Source organism: Branchiostoma floridae, chromosome 8 (genome assembly GCF_000003815.2).
Source record: "Branchiostoma floridae strain S238N-H82 chromosome 8, Bfl_VNyyK, whole genome shotgun sequence".
NCBI classification, from domain to species: Eukaryota; Metazoa; Chordata; class Leptocardii; order Amphioxiformes; family Branchiostomatidae; genus Branchiostoma; species Branchiostoma floridae.
Genome location: NC_049986.1, coordinates 10804436 through 10806315, shown reverse-complemented (window position 1 = coordinate 10806315; position 1880 = coordinate 10804436). Strand labels below are relative to the sequence as shown.

At 43.5% G+C, this 1880-nt stretch overlaps 1 protein-coding gene across 1 annotated transcript; it reads right to left on the bottom strand.

The window, feature by feature from the left end:
* Positions 1–315: 315 nt before the first annotated feature.
* On the bottom strand, positions 316–1874 carry LOC118421414 (leucine-rich repeat-containing protein 4C-like). Its single transcript, XM_035828685.1, has one exon. It carries the CDS (start codon positions 1724–1726, stop codon positions 611–613), a length of 1116 nt encoding a protein of 371 aa, XP_035684578.1. The 5' UTR covers positions 1727–1874; the 3' UTR covers positions 316–610.
* Between the last annotated feature and the right edge of the window lie 6 nt (positions 1875–1880).

Here is a 1880-nt window from a genome sequence, read left to right as displayed (position 1 = left end):
AGCAGTCCGAAATGTAAAATTATATTTTGGAATTGTGAAAAAAAAGGATGCACGAAACAGCATTAATACTGACGGCATTTCATTGTAAAAATCTTATATCCATGGTCAGGGCACACTATCTTTAATTCAATATTCTTTAGCACAGCATTTACCTTAACGTCTAAATTGTATACTTCATACAGCTAGTCCTGCTAGCACACAATAATTTACTATAATCTTTTAAACGCAAATTATATCACATGGTATATCTATGATGTTTTATCACCACATTCAGTAACGATTATACATAGCGACAACCTTACAAACTCCAGTGAGTATATTACTCAGCACAATTATGGCGGGGAAAAGTAGTCACTAGACCGCACGGCAGCCTTGCTTATTGCATGTACAAGAGACGACCCCATTGGGTATACGTTGTAATCTAATTAATTTGCCCATCTAAACAGATCTGGTGTAATAACATTATTCCATTTGGCACTGACACTGCCCAATATAGCACTGTTGATAAACGTGTACGAAATATTGGTAAGCGTGTTGTGGTTGTACTTCCAAATCCGTGTCCCTGGTCATCCGGTTCAAATGCATTCTCTACATTATTTACATCCTGTACCTAAACAATTGTTTCTGATGCTGGGTTTAGAGTCATGTTTTCATAAGGTGTGATCCCAGGCACGATGCCGTTACAGTTACTAGACACGCTGAAGACCTCTGGAATCTCAGTGATCACCTCTTCCTTCTCGGGCTGTCTTAGACAAGACATTCTACTTTCAGACGTTTGGAATGAAACCTTCTTCTTCTTCCTTTTCTTACCAGTCCTCTTGGCGAACATGCTCTGGTGTGGTTTAGGCTTGTGGTCCCGGTTCCTTTTTCTTGGACACTTGGCAACTATTAGGAATATAATCCAGATGATGAATCCTAGCCCAACCACACCAGCAATGGAAGCAATGACGTACGTTTTATGGTCTATTACTTTGGAACTATTGCTATCATCTGATGAACTGTCATCGCTAGGGTCAGGAGCAAATGTGATCGGATTTTGTGGAGGGTCTAATCTGATGGTTGGTCCTTTAGGTCTTATTCTGATATCTACGGTCGGAGGAAAAGTCGTATTGGCTTTAGACTGTGGTGCGGAGCTTGTGGACGATTTGTTGTCCTGTTGTACGACACAGATAGAAGCATCGAACGTGTCTTCGGTTTGAGCCGGTTCCTCTAATACTGGGACTTCTGTTGCAATGTAGGTAGGCAAGACACTACCAGTGACGTTCAATATGGTGGCATAGCTGTCACTCCCTACAGTGTTTTTGGCCACGCATCGGTAGACTCCGGCGTCTGTCAGTGTCACTCTGGTAATGTTTAGCGTGTTGGTGCCATCATTGTAAACTTTGACCTTGACGCGGAAGGATCCGTGTCGAATCGTGGTACCGTTGGGAGTTATCCAGCTGATAGCAGTTTCCTGGCCCGCCTTGCATTTCAGAGCAGCACTGTCCCCTACTGAAACGTTTACGGTGTCTACTGGTTTAGCAATCCGAGGCACGGAGCAGTTGATTTCTTCTGGGACTATGTCGCAGAGGAACTTCCCTCTCTCAGATTTCGGGTTGACGCATTTACCGCAGAGTTCTCTTGTATCACTCCGCATGTTGCCACGCATCCACTGCACAAGCCACATCACCTCACAGCTGCAATTCCAAAGATTCCCTCTTAAATCGAATTCCTGCAGCGATGTCATCTTCCCAAAAAGACCGTACGGCAGTCTTGTCAGATTGTCATAGGACAAATTGACATCGGTAAGCGCTTTGAGATCATCAAACGAGTCCTGTTCGACGCCCGTTACTTGATTGAATGTGAGCAATAATCTCTTTAACTTCGGAAGGCTTTCGAAA

Coding starts and splice junctions, on each gene's coding strand:
- LOC118421414 (XM_035828685.1), bottom strand. CDS start 1,726: ATGACATCGCTGCAGGAATTCGATTTAAGAGGGAATCTTTGGAATTGC.